Source organism: Ammospiza caudacuta, chromosome 1 (genome assembly GCF_027887145.1).
Source record: "Ammospiza caudacuta isolate bAmmCau1 chromosome 1, bAmmCau1.pri, whole genome shotgun sequence".
In the NCBI taxonomy this organism is placed as follows: Eukaryota; Metazoa; Chordata; class Aves; order Passeriformes; family Passerellidae; genus Ammospiza; species Ammospiza caudacuta.
The window spans coordinates 5033519-5055623 of NC_080593.1; the positions used below are offsets into that span (position 1 = coordinate 5033519).

At 48.9% G+C, this 22105-nt stretch overlaps 1 protein-coding gene across 2 annotated transcripts in view; it reads right to left on the reverse strand.

Moving 5' to 3' along the window:
- Nucleotides 1-22105, reverse strand: part of LOC131558404 (mitogen-activated protein kinase kinase kinase 3-like) — an 82705-nt gene that overhangs the window by 12163 nt on the left and 48437 nt on the right. The window contains exons 5-10 of one of the 2 annotated variants that reach the window (XM_058806130.1): nucleotides 21342-21441; nucleotides 15994-16083; nucleotides 14340-14451; nucleotides 6618-6751; nucleotides 3378-3451; nucleotides 1175-1242 (exon numbers count right to left, since the gene is read on the reverse strand). In XM_058806130.1, coding sequence (XP_058662113.1) covers nucleotides 1175-1242; nucleotides 3378-3451; nucleotides 6618-6751; nucleotides 14340-14451; nucleotides 15994-16083; nucleotides 21342-21441 — 578 coding nt within the window. Of the gene's footprint in view, nucleotides 1-1174; nucleotides 1243-3377; nucleotides 3452-6617; nucleotides 6752-14339; nucleotides 14452-15969; nucleotides 16084-21341; nucleotides 21442-22105 lie in introns of both variants that reach the window. The other variant, XM_058806120.1, reaches the window with a different exon arrangement.

Here is a 22105-nt window from a genome sequence, read left to right on the forward strand (position 1 = left end):
GATGGACATGCAAGATAAGGACATATTTTTTTAATAAAAACCCCAGCACAGGAAGCCATTGCTGGTAGCACCAAATAACTTGAGATTAAAATATCTGTCATTCCACCCCCTTCTTTCACCTGCTGTTTTTCCTCCATCCAATTCTAATGACACAGCCCCTTCTGACTGTTTGTTTGTCTTAGCCTGGGGCCAGCAGCAGCTCCTCAGAGGCCATTCCTGGCCTCTGCTGTGCTTCGGTGTGATTGCCAAAAAGAGCACATAATGGCTGAAATATGGTCAGCAAGAGGAGCAACAAGGACAGGGCAAGAGGTTCTCAGTGAGCCACGTGTGAGCAATGGTGCCCAGAGGTGTCTCAAAGCAAAGTGCCATGGGGGAAGCATTAAAACCTTCAGCAACCAGGCTGACTGAAGCTTCATCTCTGCAGCTCAATCTAGAAATCCTGCCTCAGGCCAGCAATGAGTTATCCAGCCACAGGCTGGCTGCCATTTGCTCATTTTTATTAGTGCAAGTCATTACAATATTACAGAGTTTCCATTATTTAACCAGCTGGATGTTTGTAAGTGATGAAGCAGTAACCTATGATCTGTGCAAGCACCAATACAGCTTCTCTCCCAGCATTTGCACTATTGCAGATTATTATTCATGCAAGTGGAAGAGGTGTAACTCCCTAGGGAGTTGGGGTTTGCTGTGTAGGAAGTTGAGATCCTGAAGGGGCAACTCCCAGATGAGAAAAGAGAGGCAAAAGCTGATCCTACAAGGCTGCTCCCAGCACCCTGCAGTTGTCTGCAAACACAAGAGCAACATCTTCCAGCATAGATCTCAAGCTTTGCTTGCTTGCACCCATCCACCTCAGGGCCTCAGCTGCCCAGTGTGCACTATTGCTGCTGTCAGTTGATTCCCAAACCAGTCCCAAAGGTATTGCTGCAGAATCACAAAGGGCTAACGAAGACAAGAGCAGCCCTGCCTGTGTTTGCTGCTCTGGGCCTTTTGATTTTAGAGAATATTCATGTTTGATCATTGCAGGGTCAGTTCTGAAAGGTTACCAAACTATAGAGCTGGTTTGCTTGATTGCTTTTAATTATTTTTCATGCAGTGCCATCTCTCTAATAGTCCAGCCTCTTCACTATAAGCTCTTTATACTTTTCAGCAAATATAAACCACCAAGAGTGCTTACCCATGCAATCAAGACCGTCTTTGGGATGGGTCTTCCTTCCAGGAACAGGAGTTTGGGGAAAGGGAGGGCTGCAAAGGGATGGGGAAAAAAAAAAAAAAGGATTTATTTATTATATCAGAACAGCTATAGAATTAATACACTAGGGAAAGGACAGGATAAACCTCAAGTTGCACTGACCACTGAGCTCCCATCCTCATCCTGCACAAGAATGAGGACTGGTTTTTTTGGCTGGATCACAACTTGTTCTTGTGGCAAACAAAAGGGATGCTGCAAAACCCACAGTCACCAGGCTTAAATGAAGCAGCCAAAGATCATCAGCCCTGTGCAGGAGGCAGCTCAGGAGGGCCACAGGCTTCTGCTCCCTCAGTGTCAAGTGTTCAACCACACACCTCTGCTTTCCATGAACACTGCTGAGCTCTGCAGGTGCTCACACCAGAGCCCTTCAGCCATGCTCAGTTCATGCAGGCTTCCCTCCTCTCCCACCTTCTTCACACAGACTCTGCATCACCTCTGGGAACACACACCCTCCCACGGGACCAGGAGGAAGAGCGTGGCATTGGTGCCTCAAGGCCTTTAAACTACAGTGAGAGGATGGAAAAGCACTGCAAGGGGATTGCAGAAATCCCAATTTCACCCCAGGCTCTTAAAGAGTGAGCTGGGCATGTGGGTTTTACACTTCCCTTTTAACAATATGGGCACAGAGTAGAAATCAGCTTTGTAAAGTGCTCTGAAACCTACTCATGTCAGAGCTGATCCCTGCTGTGGCAAAGAGGAGTTTGTGGTGCTGTTCCTAACCCTCAGCCTGGTGACTTCTCTGTCATCTTGGGCTGATGCCATCCCAACAACTGGCTGCAAGGCCTCCACCAGCTCTTTGCAGGAAGAGTCCTACTAACTCCTCTTCCTTGGAGCAATACAGCCCTCCTTGTGCCTTTTCTAGCTCCTAGACCCATGACTGGACACATCTGCCTGCTTTGGACATGAAATCAGGCCATGCCACCCTCTCACAGACAGAGCTAAAAGCCTAAAGCTCTCCCCTCAGTTCACAGCAGGGTGTTACACACAGCCCAAGCTCCTTCTGCTGTTCTTCTTGGCAAAATCTGTGCAAAAGCAAAGCTGGGGCAGAGAGGTTGGGAACACAAGGAATCCAGTTTCGATACAGCCCTAACAATGAGCAAATACATCACAGGAAATTATTAAAAGCCACAAAAAGGAAATGGACCTTGATGCTGAGACAGGTCCAAAGCACACGGAGCTGCAAACCCCAAGCACGCTACACAATCAACCCAAGGCAGGCAGGCCTGCTGGAACACAGCCTTGGGGCTGGATGGAACAGCAACAGCGGAAAAAAATAGACAACCTTTGATGCAGATGGAAAAAAAAATACACTGCTTCCCAAAAGGACACTGTGTCTTATCCACAGCTCACCCTGCACAGCAGCAAACACAGGGATTCTGTGCACGTGGGAGCTGGGATCCAGCTCAATGGCAGCAGGCACTGAATCGCAGCCTGGCTTAGTACAGCGTGTCCCAGTTGCTTCCTGCTGAGTAGCTAAACTTAGTTACTGCTCATCTGGTGTCCCCAGCACCTCGACTGACACGTCTGTGGCTGCTGGCACTGCACAGGGGCTGCTGAGCTTGCCAGTGGTCAGTGGAGAGCAGACAGCGTGCCCAGGGACGAGGAGGCACGGAGAGGCTGATGGAATATTGACCTGGTGACTGCAGAGAGCCAGAGGGAAGGAGGTGCTGTGAGGGTGGTGAAGCACTGGAAAAGACTGCCCAGAGAAACTGTGGGTGCCCACCCTGGAAGAGTTCCAAGGCCAGGCTAAATGGAGCACTGAGTAACCTGGTCTAGTGGAAGCTGTCCCTTCCCATGGCAGGGGATTGCAACTGGATGATCTTTAAGGTCCCTTCCAACCCAAACCATTGTGTGAGTCTGTGAGAATTTTCATCTCAAAAGGCAAAAAAAGAAAACCTGGTCACACAAGGCTAGGCTGTCTTTGTCCAGCTCAGATTACTGCAATTAAAATCATTGCACAGACATCTCTGCTAGGATCTGGTTTTCAGCAATAAAGGTAACTTTGTTTTGCTCAGATGCATCCTCATCCCAATAGAAATCTCAGGGGTTGCCACTGATCCTGCTGCTCTCCTGCTATAGAGCAGAGGCTGCAGTTCAGCTTGGGAACATGGTGATACACACAACTCACCTGTCCACAGACCTGTCCAGTGACTGGCAGCTCCCAGACAGAGAATCATCAGGGCTGATGAAAGCTTCGAGCATCTGACAGAGAAAGAAAAGGGAAACAATAAAACCATGCACTGTAGATCCCCAAGCTCCAGAACTAGCAGACATCTGCAGGGTCATCCATTTATGATGCCTTTTTTGCATTATTGTTCTTTCCAGCTGCTATTTGCTGGTAGAAAAACTGAAGCAAAGATCATTAACACCCTGATGTTCAAAGCGTGCAGAGGTGTCAATGAAATTCAAAGTGCTCAAAGCAATTGTGAGAAATAACAATATTTACTACTTTTTCCTTACTACTTAAGGAAAATATGTATCAGGACACAAATGATGTGCCCAAGGCCAAGTGGATATTGTGTAGCAGAGGCAGGAGTGCAGCCCTGGGCTCCTGACTTCCCGAGCTGCCCTGGCACACGAGCCCAGCCTTCCTTTCTGCTGATAAGAGCAGCATCATCAGGGCTTTGGCTGGAAGAACTGGCTCGGCACTCATCAGCTCAGTGAAGTCAAAAGCTGCATTTGTGTTGCTTCCTGGATGAGACATTGTACTGGCCAGGGTTATTTATAGCTGGTTAGTAACAATAGAGGGTTTGTAAGGAGTGGTAAACCCTGGAGCTGTGTGCAGCTCCACGTGGAGCAGAGCCTGCTCCGAGCCACACTGCGCTGCCATGCTCCCTGCTGGCTGGGACATTCACTAACCCCTGCTCCACAGCTCACTCCTGGGAAAGCTGAGCAACAAGGGTTAAACACCATGTGGAGCCACACTTTGCTGCTTCCCACATCACTCCTCCTTCCCCAACAGCCTCCCTTTCCCCAGGCTGTTCCCATCAGCCCTCCTCAGCCAGTTGTCAGAACAGCTCGTGCTGTTTTGGCCAGGTAGTCCCAACTGCAAAGTGCAATTTCTCTCCTCTTCCTAGTTTGTACCCTAAAACCTCCTTCAAAATGCACCAGGCCAAAGAGGAGCAAGCACTCTGACAGAAGCCACTCCCCACCTCTGCCAGCCATGCCAGGTCTCTTCCAGCAGTCAAAGCTGAAACAGACTCATTTCTCAAAAGCATAAAATTGGGAATTGGAGCATGCTCCATACTCAGCCTCTGTTCATCTGCCAGGCTGGTCCCAAGACCACAGTTACATCACAGGCTTGCACAGGGGCATTCCCCAAAAGGCAGCAAGCTCCAGCTTCTGAGTGCTTTTCCACGAGGCACATATGGAAGCAGCAGTACAAGAACATTCTGAAGGCAAAACCCATATAGGGAAAAGCAGAACTGCTCAATGAGGAAAGACAATAAACCCCAAACCCCTTTTCCCTGCTTTTAATTCACCAGCAAAGGGCTGTGGGCCACCCACAGAGTGATGTTGGGAAAAGGCAAGGAGAGCATCTGGGAACCTTCATCCAGAGCAGGCTCAGGGCTCTGAATTAATGGAGCTGCACAAACAGCCAGTGGAGCTGGGCTGATTTACACCCAAGGGGGTCACAGGGACCCTCCCCTTGCACACACACACACTTTGTCTTAATCCTCCCCAACATGTTTTGGAGGCATGTGAAAACAATGGGGAGCCAGCTTTTGGCTGCAAGGAGCACACGATACATCTGCACTCTTGACGCTGCCAAGACTCACCCGGAGTGACTTCTTATTTTATTAATGGCTGGATAATAAACTGTTGAAAACACAACTTTGCCATGGAAACACTAGCACAGCCTGCATGCAAATGTGGAGCTAGTGGGTGCTTTTGAGTGTAGGAAATACACATCTCCCAGGAATATCCTTGGGGGCCAGCATAGCAACCTGATGGATTGAGTTTAGTGCCTTCCAGATGTCCCTCCTGCAAACTAGGGATTCTTGGTCCTGTGTTTCCAAGAGCTTTGTAAGAATGACATGTGCTCAGACAGCCCAGCTGACTTCACAGGATCTACATTAAGCTCTTCAGAGCTACAGGTTGAGCAGAAATGCAAACTGAGAGGGAGGTGTAAGGTGCTCCCACTGTGGTCCCTTGACACTGCAGTTTCCCTCACCGTGGGTACCAAATTGACTGGAGGATGAGGTACTGCTCAGCACTGAGGAACTTGCTGCTCTTTTATTACTGAGAGACTGGAATATACAATCTCCTTATTAAGAGAGCTTAAAAAAATATAAATGGGGAGGGACAGAGACACAAAACCACAAAGGCTGTGGGCAGAGCCAAGAACTGTAACTGGAGCTCAGGCAGAAACACCACTTGGGAAGCAGCCAGAGCTGCTGATATCCCCAGGCTGTTGCAATCGCAGGCAATCGGTTGCTTGGCACATTCCCTCACAGTCCTGGGATCTGGGAATGCTGTGGCCACAAGGGCCTGGCAGCTGGTGCACATGTGTGCCCCAGAGCTACCTGAGGTGCCTGGGCACATCTGCCATCCCCACTGGCTCTCAGGGCTCCTGGAAATCAGACACTTCCATGGGCATGTCAAGCCCAGGGGCACCCATTCCTGGATAAAGCTGGCCTGAGCCCCAAGCACAGGCACTGCCAGAATGTAAAGGTGGGAGCAGCTCTCCCAGCACAGCCAGTGCTGGAATTCAGGACATCCCTCTGGCTGTCCTGGACTGCCAAGACCCCTGCCAGGGGGCTCAGAGACCCTGGCACAGAGCCCAAAATGCCTGTGGGTTTGATTACGACCCATGGAGCAAATTACCAACCTTATATGAAGATCTGCAAGCCATGACAGTTTAAGCAGAATGATAGTGAATTTATCACGGGGTGAAAATTAGATTTTTGAGGTTTTTAGAATTGGGGTTCAGGGGGCAAGATGGAGGAATCTGAGCCTGTCCAGTCTTTCTCCTTCTTCCTGACCTCTATCTTCTGCTGTGATGTTGGCACTTTTAGATTGGTTTAGAGTAGAAGCTCACTGTCTAACACAGGTGATAGGTATTGGAAAGTAATTGTAAACGTTGTACACGTAGTTTTTAGTATAAAAAGATAACACCACCCTGGGGGTAGGCAGAGTGCCTCTGACTGTCATGTTGAGTGGACCTCAGCAGGGCAGGTGAAAGAATTTTACAGATAAGGAACAATAAACAACCTTGAGACCGAGAACTGAAGAGCTCTGACTCCTTCTTCAAGCACTGGGCTGGGAAAAGAGACTTTCTAATGTATCTCAGGGTCACTCTGAGCAGCAGAGACCCCAAGAAGCCAGCAGAGCTGTCCCACAGCAGCCACCCCCCAGCCCCACTCACGTTCTGGTCCATGGTCTCGGGGATGAACTCTCCCTCGCTGTTGATGCTGGTGTAGGAGCCCTGGCGGGCGATCTGCTGCTGCTCCTCAGGAACGCTGCCCGGCGGCGGGGAGCTGCGCCCGGTGTGCAGGGAGCCTGGGCAGGGACACACACGGTCAGGGAGGGCACCCACCAACCCAAACCCTTCCAGAAACGCTGCCCCAGTGAGCACACAGCTCCTGGGTGCCAGCACAGGAGTCCAGGGCGGTGTAATAAGTGACATAGACTCTCGAGGCATTCACAGAAGGCCAATTAACTTAATTAACAACCCATTGCTTTTTATACCCTAGTATAAAATTCCTATCCCTAAAATTGGTCCTTTAATTAAAACACCTGATGGTGTTTTAATTAAAGGACCAATCAACTCCATCCCTACAGGTGGATTTGATTGGTCCTTTAATTAAAACACTATCACCATTGGCTAATTAAGAAACCACCCTTTGGTACACAAATCTCCATAACACATTCCACATGTTCACAACAGCAGGTGCAGCAAGTGAAGGTAAGAATTGTTTATAATTCTTCTCTCTGAGCTTCTCAGAGCCTTTCACAGAATGATGCCTGGGAAAGTTGTCTGTTGCTCTCTGTGACCAGAGAGCTGCTGCCACAGCTGGGTTTGAACTCATGAGGATGGGAATGGAGCTAGAGTTGTGGTGCTATTTATGGGTATCCTCCAAAGCTTTAGCATCAGGGAGGGTTAGTTACTGTGGGACCACACAATGTGCAGCAGACCTGACCTTCAACACACCCGGGATCCTAAGAGCTGTCACTGCATCCAGGTGTGATGCTAGAAAGGAAAGAGCTCTGGGAGTTCTGCTGTGATACAATCAGTCAGTCTCAAAGCAAACCACAAACCACAAACCCACCTCCCCTTTGACCTCTGGGCATTCCCTCCCTGGAGCAGGTCACTGCCTTGTCCAGGCATGTGGGAAACAGCTTGGCTGTGCTCAGTGCATCACTGAAACACTTGTTATTTGGAAAACAACTTGCACTCAAATCCCCTCTTCTCCCTGCTCTCCCTACACAAAAGTAAAGGCAAAGGAAAACCAGCCCTCAAACCCAAAAATCCCAGGACAGGAATGATCTATGGGATTGGTTTGTCCCATTTTTGGCCGAGGGAAGTGTCTCCCTTGTCTATAACCCCAGAGCCTCTATCCTCTGCATCCTATGCACAGACAGCAAAGCTCCCACTGGCTCCCTCACAGGGCTTGTTTAGAAGGTGATTTCAAGTTTGCACTTGGGAGAGAACCCCACAGCTTCTTTATGAAGATGTTCCATTCCTCCAAATCCACTCTATCCTTGTTACTTTTCCAGCTTTAGGGATTGCTGCCCTGCTGCAGTCTTGGCTCTGCTTGGCTCCCTGCAGTCCCTCCCCTCCACCCCTGTGCTGTCATCACTCCAAGGCAGGGAATTGCTGATGGAGATCCTTGTGGATCCGTGCTGGAGCTTCAGCTGGCATTGTGCAACATGAGCTTTCACACAACACAACAACCTGTTTTCATGCAGGCTCCTGAAAAGCACACATCCTTGAGGAGATGGAAACCACATGGAGATGCATTTCCTCACATTCTGTATCCGTTTTGTGGCACTCTCACCGGTTCTTGGGTTCATTACCGTCATTTGCTGACAACATGCCCAGGGCTGAGCACAAGAGAAAGGTACTGGGAGGGAGCCTACCCCATCATGGAGAGTCAACACTGATCAACCAAAAAACATTTCTGCCTCTTCTGCATCACATTACTGTGCCAGATGGATCTCTGGAATAAATCCATCTCCGTGATCAACACTACCAACCCAAGTTCCCACCTTTCACTTGAGCAGATACACATCAGGAGCTGTGAATGTTAACAGTGTCACACCAGCATTAAAGATCATTGAATCATTGGATTTACACCAAACACACAGATCTGTCTGTCCATGCTACATCTTTCTTCTGACTCCTTGCTTAGATTGTAAAAATAAAAGTCATATGGCTTTGAGTTATTTTTTCTTCTTCTTCCTATTTTCTCCTTCACAGATTTCCTGCAGGATAAGAACACAGTGAAAAAATCTCCAACTGAAGTAATGCCAAGATCAAGAGAAGAGAAACTCTCGAGTGCTGCAGCACTTAGAACGAACTGGCTTTCCACCAGCCCTAAAACAAAACCAATTGGGAAGTACAGCATCCTTTCTTTGAAGATAAATAAATAAACTTTTAACTGTTGAGCAGTTCAGGCACCCTGAATAAATCACTGCATCAGCAGCCCCTCGTTTGCTTAGCAGATGCCAATCTGGAATGCAGCACAAGGACATTGGGGTGGCTCTAGCCCCAGAAAGCTGCTGGAGGATTTAGTGAGGTGTAACTGCTGTATCTTAGCCCTGCTGAGTATTTCTGTTACTGCTGCAATGAGCTGTGGATCTGCTCATGCACCATTGGGATTTCTTGCTCCAAGGACCCACTTGCTATCCAAAAAGCCTTTGATTATGATTTTACAAAGATCTGTACATGCCCTGTTTGACTCTGAACACAGGGAGTTAAGCCAGATTTATCACAAGCACAAAGACTTCCCATGATCTCCCATTAAGCCTTTGCCTGTAACAACTACTCCCAGCCATAGATCAGCTGTGTTTGACCTTCCAGAGTCACATTTCCTGCCAAAAACTTTAAAAGCGAATAAGACACCAGCTATTTCCCAGCAGGTAAGGAAATTAAACAAAGTGCTTAGGCTTTTGCCTGCTTGGAAACTGCTGGAGTGAAGCAGATCCCTTTTCAGCCAGGCTGTTTGGGCAGAAGTGCTGCCCAAATTAATTTTTGCAGCTTCACACCTCCAGGAGCATTGGTTGCTGCTGCTTTGCATCCATGCATGTTCTTCCACCTGGGAGAAGCATGGAGCAGAGCTCTGGAGCTCAGAGTTGATTTCTCTCTCCAGTCCTATCCTGGTAACAAAACCTCAGGCAATCCCAGTGTTGCTGGAGGAGGGCAGGAATGGAGAACAGGGGTCAGAGAAAGAGAGCAACATTGGTACTTCATGCAGACTTAATTCACAGTGGGGAAAACACATTGGCTAATGCTGATTAATCCACTTTGAGGCAGAGGAAGAAAGACAGAAAAGTCCAGATGTGCCTGTTTGACACATCACAGATGCTCTGCACACTTGACCTAATACTCAAGAAACAGCAGCAGCACCAGGCAGGGAGAGGAGGTCCCCAAGGGACTGTCCTGGGGTCTATGGGACATCATGTCACCTCCAGTGGGGATGTGTGGCATTCACATTCTCTGAAAAATCCCTTTGCCCAGGATTTTCCTCCTGGGAAGCTGAGGAGCCTCAGAGAAAAGGAAAACAATTCTTATCTCATTTACTTCTCGTGTGTTGTGCTCACATGTGGAATGTGTTGGGAGATTGTTTACCCACAGGTGATTGTTCCATTGGATTCTGCTGTGAGTTGTTTTCACTCTCTGGCCAATCAGGGCCAAGCTGTGTCGGGACTCTGGAAAGAGTCAGGAGTTTTCATTATTATCTTTTTAGCATTCTGTAAGTATCCTTTCTGTATTCTTTAGTATAGTATTCTTTAATGTAATATAGTATTATTAAATAATAAAGTAGCATTCTGAGAACATGGAGTCAGATTCATCATTCCTGCCTTCGTCTGGGGGAACACAAATACAACAGGGATGGGGCAGGCTGTGAGGCACTTCTGTACAGGCAGAGTGCTGGTCAGATCTCAGCAGCTCTGTTTGGGATTCCCAAACTCAGAGTTGGCCCTGGTTGAGCATCTGACCTCAGATACTCTCTGCAGCAAGGTGCTCTGGGGAGGGATTCCTGCTCCACTTACACACACACAAATGTAAAGCCATAGATTTGAGAGGAGAGCACAGAGTGTCCTGAGGACACAGAACCAGGACAGCACGGAGACTCACAGTCACTGCTGGCACCCACTGGGGCCTTTCATGTTCCCTTCTGCTGTTTTCTTTTCAGAAGTGCCTTTCCTGCAGTATGTGCAGAGCTCGTGGTGCTGCACGTACAGGCAGCTCCCTGTGCCAGCCTTGGCTTCCCTCCACCCCTGCATTCCCTGGCTCCATCTTCTCCTGCTCTTCCCAAACCTTCACCCACTACTGACCAGCAGCAAGCAGGGAAGAGAAGCCCAGGAAGAGTCAGAGTTGGGGAGGGTTTGCTGGCAGCTGCCACCACTCACAGCTGCAGGCACAGGGAGCCCAGCCCTGGGATGACGCTCCCAAGCAAGGGACACCACGTCAGGATGTGCTGCTCCTCTGAGCCCTGGCAGAAACACCAGGCTCAGGACAGGAGAAAGAGAGAAACCTGCTGGAAATTTCTCTCTCTGGTCCTGTCAAGGGGAGTTGTGAGCAGATGGATTAAATCTTCCTTTCTTCTTTTCCCTGCAAGCCTCCCTCCTCTCCTTGCTGATATTTCTGAGCATGGATTTCTACATTTTGATTTGAGGCAAATTTAGGGTACTTTTTAACTAATAAGCAAGACAGAACCTATTTTCTAGCTCTAAAGCAGCTGGCATGATGCACATAGATAAATTTTCTTCCTCTTCTCAAAACAGAGCAGGTTTCATCCATCCTAATTCCTGCAGTGCTCCTGGTCTGGAGAGAGCTGGCAGGCACATGAAACCATGGCTCAGCAGCCTGGTTTTCCATGAAAAAAAACAGTAAAATAAAGCTTCTAGTAAATGTTTCTATTGAGATGGTGATGCTGGAATAGGGCTGTTAAATATTTTTTGGATACTGTTCTGAAACATGTATTTCTTCAAAGTAAATAAAAACAGCCCTCAGTTATCTGAAAATCCAGAACCCCAAAAATTTTCTTTTTTCAGTCCAAGTTCCCTTGGGCTTTTGCTGGCCACCAAAAAACTGGAAGAGGATTTCCACTGAAAAAGTTTATGGGAAAGAAAAAAAAAAAAAAAAAAAAAAAAGAAAATATTGACTTTGCATAAGGTTTTTCAGGGACATGGCATGAAGACATTTTCTGCCCAGCAGAAGCAAAAATAGCTAAATCTCCCCCAGAACATTTCCTCCAATGTGCTTGTGCCAATTACATACAGCTTTATTACTTTCCACTGCTGTTTACATGGCAGAGTCAGCAGAAAAACATGAGACATCTCAGAAACACAGAGAACATGACCCTGAACTACCTTTTAGTATAAAGACACTTTAAATCTCCTTTTAAATGCGGTTTCAAGAGAAAAGCTGAACTGAATTAAGATCCTCTTTTGATAGCAACCACTTTGATGACAGCAGAAGGAAAACACTGAAATGCCTTGTGACTGCAAGGGAAGAAGTTTCTCCTGCAGAATTCCCAGCCTCTTAGGATGCCTTTTGACTATGCACCAAGTTCAGGGAAATCCCCACTGCAGGAAAACAAAACACAGCCTCATGTCTGTCTGTCTGTCTGTCTGTTCCCTGATGCTGGGTGTTATGCTCCATTTGAGATGCTGCTCTCCCTTTCAGCTTGCTGGAGTTTCTGCCCAGTTGCTGGATTGCCCAGTTCTGACTTGGGAGGTCAAAAATGCATCTGCTGGACTGTGAGCATCCCCCAAGCAGAGCTGCAGCAGCTTCCTACAGACCCCAGATAACCAAAAGAGAGGAGTTAGAAAGATAAAGAGAGACAACAACCTTCTGTTGTCATGCTGAGGGCTTGCTGAAACCTCCTGGCAACACTGATGGCTTACATGGAAAAAGAAACAGGTATGGCTGATACTTGGGTTGGTTACTTTTGCCACCTGACCATGTAAAAGTGCCAAGGATTCAGAGTTTGGCACATCAGCTCCTGAAAATCCCAATATTAGCACACTCTGCATGGCACAGCTGGTGCTGCCCAGTGCTCCTCCTCTGCTACCCTGAACAAAGCAGCACATTGTGTCCATCCCTTCACTCTGCTCTTCAAGCATTCCCTCAAAATCCATTTGTACCTCAGGCTCTCACCCTTGCACAGCTGAAATCTCACCCTCTGTCTGCCTTGCCTTGGCTCAGGGCATTAATGAGGCAGTGACACCTCACAGTCAGTGGTGCAGAGCTGGTCAGGAACCAGCAGCCCCAAAACAGGAAGGACAGGCCAAAGCATGGAAATAAAAGTTGGTAGCAAAAGCTTAACTTTGCAAGAATCCATCTTCCCACTAGCACAACTACACATGGAATCAACCCTGCCCATCATGCTCAGGCTCACAGGTCAGTGACAGCTCCCAGTGCCACAGCTCTTTGCTCATTAACAGCCTAACATGTACCAAAATAAAAAAAAAGGGCAGCAGAGAAGTTTTGCTCAAGAACATTTTCTGCTGAGACTCTGTGCTTTATGCGTGCATTTCATCTAGTGACTCTGCCAAACTCTCAAAAACCATGTGAGCTAGGAAAAAACCCCAAATCAATAGAAAAAGACAAGCCTGGTACATCCAAACACCAGGCTCAAGGAGAGCCCTTGCACATGTGCCCCCCAGCCTTGGCATCAGTGGAGAGCTGATGCACAAGGGCTATGCTGGACCTACCCTAGAGAAACATTTTCTATACATCTTGTCTGAGGTGCAGCAAACCACAGGATTTGTTATCAGCACAGGCTATGAAACAGAGAAGGGGGGAGTCCTTGGAGAAAAACACTCTTTTGTTGCACAGAGAGTTTGGAAGTGTTTACTGCCATATAAGTACAGAGGATCTTTAGAGGATGAAGTATTTCTCCATGTGTATTTCTGAAGGAGGGCCCCACTTTATTCAAGGCTGGCAAGTACTTGCATGAAAATTATAAAGATCTGTAGAAATTCCCCTATAACCTGCACCCAGAGACACAGCAGAGAACATTCACTGTGTGAAAAAGTCATTCATCCTGCCTGTAGGCTGGAATATGAATAATTCTGCTCCTGCTATCCAGTCCTACATACTGCTTTACCAGCTCTGCACAGGGTGCCCTGCTCTCTACAAAATCCTCCAAAGTTCTTCACACAAAAAATCCTATAGACAGCTGACCAACAGGATTTCAAAGAGCTCAGAGCACTTTAGAAAGCAAGGAAAGCATAAACTCAAGCCCAGAAAACCAAAGAGAAAAACACACAAGGCTACAAACAAACTCCAGTCCCTGCAGGGCTGCAAGAGCAGATCAGGTGTTTGCCAGCCTGGTTTCAGGGGTTGCAGGTACCTGCTTCCAGCACCTCTGAAGGAAAGGGATGCTCCCCCTTCCTCTGGAATGCCACCACTGCACACATGCCCCTGAGAAACCCCAGAAACAGCTCCCACAGATGTCATTTCACCCACAAGAACACACTGGTGGCACACAGACATTATTTGGTCTTTATGTGGTGGAGCTGGTCCCAGCCCAAGAGCTAAGGAGCCTGAGCCCACTCAGCAACAATATCCTGCCACCTGAGAAAGGGGGACAGAAACTCAGAGACCAACAGATAAACCTCACCAAGAGATAAACCTCAGTGGAATCGAACTGACTGTAAATTTTTATCACTGCATTTCCCACCCCCAAATGACAGCCCCGGTTCCCCATTCTCTTCACTTGTGTGCTCAGAGTGACTCTGCTCAGCACAGCCTCCAGAGCCTCTCTTGCTCAGGCTGAGGATGAGCACTGGGTCACTCTGGGGGACATCAGGGTGGCCATCCAGGCTGGGGTTGTGACAAAGAAAGAGGGAGAGGGTGGTGGCCAGGCTGAAGCAGCACAGAGCTCCCCAGGGAGTGCTGAGTCTCACTGACCTGTGGAATATTTGCGCGTCCTCTCCGAGTCTTTGTACAGGGATCCCATGATATCACCCATGGATCTGGAGATCCTCATCTCATGCTGCTTGCTGTTGTTGGGCTGCAGGAGCTGGTGATCAGACAAAGGGAATGATCAGAATTGGCCAGAGCCCTGTGGACACACCATGTGAAACCCTGAATTTGGCTCCCTGTGACCCTATTACCCAAGAACTATGAAAAAAAAAAAAAAGGGAAAGAAAGAAGACATGCACGTAATCTAGAGTGATCCAAAAACCATTCACAAACAATTCACATCTGCTAATAAAACAGTCTAGTAAGATTAAGCTCTCACAGATAATGGCAAATACAGATATTTGACATAAAAGACCATTCCTGCACTCCATTATCTCCAGATAGGTACAGAGACTGATCACTGGACTGAAAACATTGCAATCCCAAAATCAGCACCTCTCCTCTGTGCTCCCTAGACTCCAGTGGCAGCTGAGGCACTGCAGAGGTTCCTCTGCACCAGGGCAGAGGAACAGAGAGGGGAAGGTCAGGGAAAACAGGTAAGGGAAGAGCAAAGGAAAGCATATCCAGCTGGTAACCTGGTAGTGGTCAGGTTTTACTAAGATCCTAAGACCACACATTACAGTGAACTGTGATTTTATGGTAATTTGATGTATGACCTCAGAACTGTGTGCTCTCACACACAGGAGCATGGCCACATGCTGCAGGACCTGCTCCCAAGGTCAGGCAGGGATTCACCTGGCTCCTCTGCTCCCAGCAGCTGACTTGCAGTACTGCTGTGCTCCCACAAATTGCCCTGTTTCCACCCAAGGTTTAGGAAACCCCAACTCAAGGCTTAGTTTCCCCTGTGTTTCCTTAGTTTCCCTCTGCACCCTGCACTTCCCAAGCCTCTCAAAAGGAGTGGAGAAGCTCCAAGGGCTGTGAGTACCCACACAAGAATGGGGATAAGTGAGTTTCAAGACTCCCAATCTCTCCAGTACTTCTAGGAAATAAAAAGAAGAAACAAGAGTTGCAACATCTACAAATCCCTTGCTCTACAGCCCGTGCTTGGGGCAGCACGACATGTGCTTTGGCAAGACACTCTGTGCAAGCAAGGTCAGGCTAACAGGCTTAACTGCAAAACCACTGAGCTCAGGAAAAAACTAATAAGTAAATAAAGATGGAAAAAACCCAGACAGTTCTGCATGAGACTGAAGGATTCTCCAGTTTGCTCTCCCAGCTTTTAGCACGGCTGCAGCATGAGGAGGGAACAGTCCCCAGGCTGCTACCCAGCATGGCAAGGGCCAGGGCATCACCCTGAACACAGAGGAGAGGTGAAAAGGAATGGTGGCAGCATCTCTAAAAGGAAAGAAAGCAAGCACAAGGAGTCCTCTCAGCTTTGAGGGTTAGCCTGGTGTTTAACCCTTCACAGGATGCAGGAGCCAGAGGGAGCTGAGCTCAGCCTCTGGGCTGCTATCACAGGAACATTTCTGAGCAGCTGAGCCAGAGCAGGGCTGACCCCTCTCATAACCAGCCTGCCCTCTGCTCTGCACCATCAGGAGACTCCTCTCCACTCCCCAGCAGAATAACAAGGCATCTCAGGCTGCACACAAAGGAGCAGAGAGGGTGAAGGGCTCACGTTCGCTTTCTTTGGAGCGCTCACAAGGATCCGCAGGCTCTTCAGGGAAGGGCTCAGCTCCAACTGTTCCATGGCTTTGTCCAAATCTTCCTGGGATTTCAGTGGCATCAGGAGCTGGAAGGGATTAAACAAACACCACAGGATGGCAATGTCACACTTTTGGGTAAACAGGAGGCAGATTCCTACAGGGAGCAGCCTGGGAATCAGGGGATGAGGGAGGAACCCAAGGAAGTGATGGAAAACGGGGCCCCCCTGCCCTCCAGCTTGCTGAGCTCTAATATTTTCTTCCAATACCTCATTTACCAAGGAACAGATGCAGAAAAAACTCACAACAAACAACATCTGCAAGGAGAAAGCCTAAAGATCACACCAGCAATCCAGTGTGGGAAAAGGAGAGGGCTGGGATGAAACCTTGGGCTTGCTGCCTGCTGCTCTGGAGCTGCTCTGATTCTGCAGCAGGACCTGCTGCTAGCCAGCCCCAAAACAACCCCACACATTATTGCTGGGCTGATGGTCCAATTCTAATTCTGCAGCAGGACCTGCTGCTACCCAGCCCCAAAACAACCCCACATTGGGCTGATGGTCCAATTCTAATTCTGCAGAAAGGATCTGCTGCTACCCAGCCCCAAAACAACCCCACAGGTTCTTGCTGAGCTGATGCTCATGCAGTGGTGCTCCAAGACACCAATGAGTTGTACCCAAGGATTTACTCTGGCAGATGCTTTGTGCCCTGCCCCACTGCTGCAGCCTGTGTTCCTGCACACTGACACAGCTCCCTAGTGTCTGGCCATCAGGTGAAACCAGGGAACATCCCACAAATAAAAGCCTTTTTTCTTTTGATGTGAAAGGTGTGCATTGCTCTCCTTCCAAGAACCACTTCTTTCACTCCCAGCAGAACAAATTCAGCTTCTAAATTTTACAAATTCTGAATTTGTAAGAACAGAGAACTACACAGTGCTGTGTCTGTCAGGCAGCAAAAAGTGCTGATGTTTTCCTGGGAAATGGCAGAGTATGGCCCTCATACCTCCACGGGGAATGTGACCTTCCCAACCTTGCTGTGTGGTGTACCATGTCCTGCAGACAGTCTGCAAAGCCTCCAACACCCAACACAGCTGCACTTCAGAGGAGCTCTGTGGCCTTCTGCTGCCCTGGGCTAAGATTAAAAGCACAACTTCTTGCCCCTCATTCCAGGATATTCTGCCTAATCTCACAGCAAACAGGCCTCAGCCTCTGCAGGCTGCCTGGGGCACTGGATCCAGCACAGCACATGTTATTCTCATGCCTGTGCCAAAGTACACTGTAACTGCACTGACCAAAGGCACCGAGCAGCCACAGCTCCCAGCAGGCTCTCACTGGGAGCCACAGCTTCCCAGAACTCCTGAAAGGTGGCTCAGCCCTCTGGGTGATCAGAGCTCCTGCCACCAGCCACAGCAAACCAACCTCAGAGCAGCTGCCACACAAGGTGACACTCACAAGCCAAATGGGACAGCCTGTTTGATCCCAGGGTGTTGCCAAGGGTTTGGCTGGTGGCCTGCAGGCAAATACAGCTCAGACTGGGAGCTCCTGGCCTTGTGGCCAAAAACCCCAGAGATATCTGGGGTACAGCTCAGACTGTGAGCTCCTGTGGCCAAGAACCCCAGGGATACCCTGGGGTACAGCTCAGACTGTGAGCTCCTGGCCTTGGGGCCAAGAACCCCAGGGTATCCCTGGGGTACAGCTCAGACTGTGAGCTCCTGGCCTTGGGGCCAAGAACCCCAGGGATATCCTGGGGTGCACTGGGAAGAGCCCTTGCAGCAGGTCAGGGAAGGATCCTGCCCCTCTCCCAGCCCTGTGAGGCACATCTGGAGTGCAGTGCCCAGCTCTGGACTCCAGAGAGTCAGAGGAGCTCCTGCAGCAGGGCCAGCTGAGGCTGCAGGGAGATGAAGGGATTGGAGCATCTCTCTTATGAGGGAAGGCTGAAGGAGCTGGAGCTGTTCAGGCTCAAGAAGAGATGCTGAGAGGGGTCCCCACCCCTGTCTGTGCCTGTCTGCAGGGAGGGCTCAGAGCAGGCACCAGGCCCAGCAATGGCACAGGAGGAATGGGCAGGAATGATCCCAGAAGTTCCCCCTGGACATGAGGCAGAATTTCTTCCCTGTGCAGTGACCAAACCCTGAACAGATTGCCCAGAGAGGCTGTGGGGTCTCCCTCCCTGGGGATATTCCAGAGCCATCCAGACACAATCCTGTGCTTCTCTCTCTTCTTGTCCCTGCTTAATAAGGGAGATTGGACCAGATGACCCTCTGCGGTGCCTTCCAACCTGACCCATTCTGTGATCCTGTGATTTCCTCTCATCCTTCACTCATATTTGAGTGAACAACCTGCATTCCCCACAGATATCAAAGATGGTACTGATATGTCTCCTAAGCGCAGTGCTCAGCCTGCTCCCTTAAGCAGCAGAGGTGGAAAGATTCCCTTGGGGCACTGCTCAACCCTCCTGAGGTTCACAAAGGCTCTGCCTCAGGCAGACCAGGCTCCTCCTCTACACACCCCCAGACAGAGCTGAGAATGGTGGAGAGCTGCTCTCCCTTGCTTCACCACCAAGCAGAATTTGAGCCCCACCGCTCACCCATCCCTTCCCTGAGCTCCTCACAAGTGTTCAGAGCAATCCCCCAGCTGCTGCTCCGAACAGAATGTTCTGTAGGTCACTGCATCTCCCTCCAACATAACAACATGAACATGTTTGCATGCCTCCTTCAGAGGAGCCAAAAACATCAGGGAGAAATTGCCCTCTTGTAAAAGGGACTGGAGCCAGTATTTAGCTTGGCTTTACCTATTACCCACATCTGGCAAGAAAATTCTGCTCCATTTGGCTTCCAGACTGTGGCACATGTGGATATCAGGAACAGGTATCTGCTGGGCATGAAACTCAAAACAGAACTCATGCAGACCATGGAAGTAACTGCCAGTGGATTTCCAGAAACTGGGTTTATTTGATCTAAAGATTAAGTAGCTGTGATTAACAGCAAAGTTTACCTACATAAAAGTTGCACAAACAGAGCTTATTGGATTTTTTTCTTGCTTTTAAATAATATCCTCCCCTGGAGCCTGATGTTTTAGTGGGGGACTTGATGGTCTCTCTAGTGCAGGATGAAAAAGTGAGGGCAAAGGCTGAGGTTTCACCAACTAGAGCAGCACTGTCAGACCTCACTCTGTAAGACACCACAGAAAACCAAAGAATTGTAGGAAACAGGGTTGGGGAAAAATCTGAGAGGTCAATTAGTTCATCTTCCTGCCCAATGCAGGACCAACTGGCACCAACAATGCTCGACAAATGTTTGTTAAATGTGCTTTTATCTGCTCCCTTCCCCCATAACGGTGCCTCTGCCATTTCCCCAGGCTTTAACTCCCCCTAAGCTCCCAGAATGATGTTGAGGGGCAGCCTTGGAGGTCAGAAGAGAAGAGGTGGCACATTGTTCAGTGAACTTCTGCCCAAGGTCACACCACAAGCTGTGTCTGTGCTGCCGCTGGCCAGGCCAGGCTTTGCTGCTCATCCTCAGAAAGATGAGCCCAGCCTAGAACTGACACAGCCATGCCCCATGGGGGACACCCATGGCCAGGCCCTGCTGTTATCTGCAGCAGCCCCAGGCTGCTGATTCCATGGTCCCACCAGGATGTGATTCATGTGTGCCCCTGCTCCACCCAGCTGGCATGCTCATCCCACTGAGCCTGGCCCCAGGACACCTCCTCCACCAGGACAGGGATTGCCACTCACTGAGATTCTGCAGGGCCCTGCTGACCTCAGTCTGAATCTGCTCTACAAGGTGCCACTGCAAGAGAGGGGTCTGATGGCAGCAAAGAATTAATGCCCACCTCCCCTGGAGCATAAAGGCAGGGTGAAATATTTAACTGCAATGAGTCTGTGGTCATGTTCCATCTGAAACCTGCAGTCATGACACCCAAAACCCTGACCCAGGAGCCAGACCCTGGGGCGTCACCACGTGTGCACATTGGCTATGCCCTCAAAGGAAAAAGACTTTCATTTGTGGGCTGTTCCCTGGTTTATTGTGTTTCCAGAACAACAACCCTGAGTTACTGCTCCTCACACATCTTCCCAAAAGCTGTGGGTTCTCATGAGGTGGAACTTTTAAGTGTAGGAAAACAAAGCACGGCCCTAAGGAATCAAGAGTACCCAAAGGCCTGCTCATGGCCCTGCAATGTGCTGTGCACATGCCCAGAAAGGAGGTCTCTAACATGGGATAAAATGCATTATTGAAGCTTCTGTTTGCTGTTGTTGGAAAGAAATCCTCTTCCAGTGGGAAGAAACCTGGAATGAGTCATTCCTGGAGAATTCAATGGCAGGCTTTTCCCAGGAGGCTGTCAAAGAATGCCCAAGATTAGAAACCTGACTGCATTCAATGGCAAAACCCAGTGGACACTTTGGTATCATGAGGTACCTATTGTAAAAGAATAGGAATTCTCTTTGTGGAGCAAATCTCTATTGAAACAGAAGGGAGAAAATAATAAATGGGGGGGGGGGGAAAGAAGAAAGGTCTCTTCAAGACCTCTCTCTCCATTCATACTTTAATCAAGTCTCATCTGCAATTAATACTTGAACAAGCCAGCTGCCAGGGCAGATCCAAAAGGATTTAAAAGCCCACCTCTTTGCCATTTGGCCCTCTCCTCCTTCCCAAAAGCCAAGCCCACCCTGGGAGCCCAGTGGCTGCAGATGCCTCACAGCAAAACACAGCACACCAAAAGAGATGCCAAGGATTTCCCCCTTCTGCTAACAGCCCTCAGCAGGACCCTCCTTCCACATACACTGCTGGGCTCAAAAGTGGGAAAAACACAGAGGCCTATGTGATGAATGATGGAGGAGAAAGCCCTCCTAGCCTTAAAATGCAAGGCTTGCACAGGGAGGGTTTCTTGGCTGCTTTCATGTGGCCACAGGGGCTGCTGGAGGAATGCTCAGTGATGCACATTTCAGTGCAGACCCAGCCACAAGAACGTGCTCGTCGTGCTGGGGGTTTGGGTGAGACAAATCAGGGCTGGAGAAAAGAACACTGTGAGCAGCACTGTCCCTCCTGCTCTGCACTTCACGCTCCTGCAACTGCCCCCAGGTGGGGAGGCTGCACATCCCTGATGGAGTGAGGGGGAAAGACAATGTTCCTCACTTGGAGTCATTTTGACAAAGGAAAGTCCGGCCTTGGAGGCTGAGAATGTATCTGAGCTGTGTTCAGACAACAGCTCTTGTGCACTCACTAGCTGGGAATCACAAAATAAGGTTATTTTTCTTCACATCCAAGTAAAACACAAAATCAGAGCCTTCAGAACAAACCACTGCTCAATTCTGAAGCTGACAGCAGGCACCCCGAAAGCAGAGAGGAGAAGAGTACCTCATTGTTCACACAGAACAAGTCCATCGTCTGCCCAAAAGCATCCGTGACCTTCTGCACCACCTCCTTGAACCTGACTGGTCTTGGAAACTGGATAATCCTGTACACACAAACAAATACAACATTCTCAGTTTAGCAGTTGCATACTGGAATTTGGGGTTTGACTGACAGAACAGAAGAAAGGACTTGTGTTCCATCACAAAGCATGAAGACTGCTCCTTGCCTTTACTCTCACAGAAATGCTGCTCCTCTGCTGTGCCCAAGAGGGGACCTGACAACTCTGCAAGAATATCTACCAAAAATCTTTGGGCAGCTCCTCTGCTCCTCCCTCCAATGTGAGTACAGGTGGGAAAAAAAGAAGTCCAGAAGAGTTCCACTGGAGAAAATCCAAATCAGGCAATGGTCAGTGATTTATCATCTGTTTTCAGCAAGAAGCTCTGAATAGGAAGTGGGGACTCATCCTGTGTCTCTCCTGTACCATCACACACACACCTCTATAGGTACTCACAACAGGTACAGTCTAACCCTAAAATAACACTACTTCAATTTTCTTTGGCTTCAACACGCACCTTGGACCATCAGCCTGTGTCCTGCCCTGTCCCAGTCACCAAGCAGAGGTGATTCCATGAAAATGTCAAGCAGGGAAGGGCGGACAAGCTTTAACTCCCAGCCCTATTTTTATGGGACCCATGCCCAAAATCTGGTTATCTTAAGTAAGTGTCATGGACTGCTAATCAAAGGACACATTTCTGTAGAGTTCCAGC